The sequence below is a fragment of the Myotis davidii genome, unplaced genomic scaffold, assembly GCF_000327345.1.
Source record: "Myotis davidii unplaced genomic scaffold, ASM32734v1 scaffold274, whole genome shotgun sequence".
NCBI lineage: Eukaryota > Metazoa > Chordata > Mammalia > Chiroptera > Vespertilionidae > Myotis > Myotis davidii.
The window spans coordinates 1722395-1724024 of NW_006285613.1; the positions used below are offsets into that span (position 1 = coordinate 1722395).

Consider the following 1630-nt stretch of genomic DNA (forward strand, 5'->3'; position numbering starts at 1 on the left):
GTGCTCTTCGATCTTCCTCGTGGGCACCGTGGGCAACAGCCTGGTGCTGGCCGTGCTGCTCCGCAGCGGCCGGGCGGTCAGCACCACCAACCTGTTCATCCTCAACCTGGGCGTGGCCGACCTGAGCTTCATCGTGTGCTGCGTGCCCTTCCAGGCCACCATCTACACCCTGGACGGCTGGGTGTTCGGCTCCCTGCTCTGCAAGGCCGTGCACTTCCTCATCTTCCTCACCATGCACGCCAGCAGCTTCACGCTGGCCGCCGTCTCGCTGGACAGGTCAGCGCGCGCCCTGGCCCCCCAGGGCCGGGACTCGAGGATCAAGGAAAGGGGCAGAGAGAGTAAAACAGGACTCCACCACTCAGAGGGGCCGGGAGGGAGGGAAAGACGGCGGGCAGGCGTGCTGGCGAGAGAGGAGTAATTAGAGCGGCGGGAGGGGGCTGCAGTGTCCCTCTGTCAGCTGCGTCCTTGGGCTGCAGCCTGGAGACCTCAGCTCTCCAGCGCCGCCAGCAGCCAGCAAGCGCAGCGTTTTCCAGAGCTTGGTCTCGCTTGAGGCTCAATGACCCCGTGAGATTGGGGTGGGAGGGGTGACTGTGCCCACTGCACAGACGAGGGAGGTCGAGGGGTTCAGAGTCGCCCATCCAGTACTTGTGTGCGGGAAGCCAGCGCTCGTGGCGTCAAACTCAGCCTCGAAGCTACGGTTTGCTCCGCGCCCTGGACTCAGGCCCGGGCTTGGGAATTTGGGTGCTTCGTGGGGGCCCATGCCACGCCCGAGGTCCCTGGCTTGGTCCCACCCCTTCTGCACCCCACCTCCAGGCCCAGGTCAAGGGCAGGGAGAGGAACGCGCAGAACTCGCCCGCCCCCTAAGCCAGAGCGTGGAAGGACACCTGGGGAGGAAAGGAGGGTCTGCCCACGGTCTCTCCCCGCTCCCCTTGGTCCCCACGCACTGCCCCTCTCCTCTGGGAAAGGAGCGAGGTGAGCCCGCCTTCCACACGCGCCTCCCAGTTCCACTGAGCGCGGAGTGTCGGTTCCGGAGCGCGGGTGCCGCCCAAGGCGCGTCCGCTTCCCTAAGGAGATTAGTTGCCTGACTTCCCAGGCTGTCTCCTCAGGCGCCTGCCTGGGCCCACCTCCCCGGGCATCGTCACTGGTGGGTAGTAGCCTCCCGGTGCCCCCCGCCGGTTCCGACTCCACCCGGTAGTAGCCCCGGAAAGAGCAGATGAGTGGCCTCTACGTGCGCCTTTCCTGCTGCTGGGTCGCCCTGGGTGGGTGTGCGCTGTGACCGTGCACTGAGGACCGTCCTGGAGAGCGGGTGTAGGGCCCGAGGTGCAAAGGTCCTGGGCTGAAGGCGCAACTCCGCTCGCTCGGCTGACATCTCCCTTCCCGGCTGACCCGCAGGTATCTGGCCATCCACTACCCGCTGCGCTCCCGCGAGCTGCGCACGCCTCGCAACGCGCTGGGGGCCATCGGGCTCATCTGGGGGCTGTCCTTGCTCTTCTCCGGGCCCTACCTGAGTTACTACCGCCAGTCGAGGCTGGCCAACCTGACCGTGTGCCACCCGGCGTGGAGCGCGCCCCGACGCCGCGCCATGGACCTCTGCACCTTCGTCTTCAGCTACCTGCTGCCCTTGCTGGTG

At 66.9% G+C, this 1630-nt stretch overlaps 1 protein-coding gene across 1 annotated transcript in view; it reads left to right on the forward strand.

Moving 5' to 3' along the window:
- Positions 1 to 4: 4 nt before the first annotated feature.
- Positions 5 to 1630, forward strand: part of GALR2 (galanin receptor 2) — a gene marked incomplete at its 5' end in the record, with an annotated part of 2360 nt that continues 734 nt past the window's right edge. The window contains 2 exons of the mRNA XM_006756391.2: positions 5 to 276; positions 1393 to 1627. Of these exons, the coding sequence (XP_006756454.2) occupies positions 5 to 276; positions 1393 to 1627 (507 nt within the window). The remainder of the gene's footprint in view (positions 277 to 1392; positions 1628 to 1630) is intronic.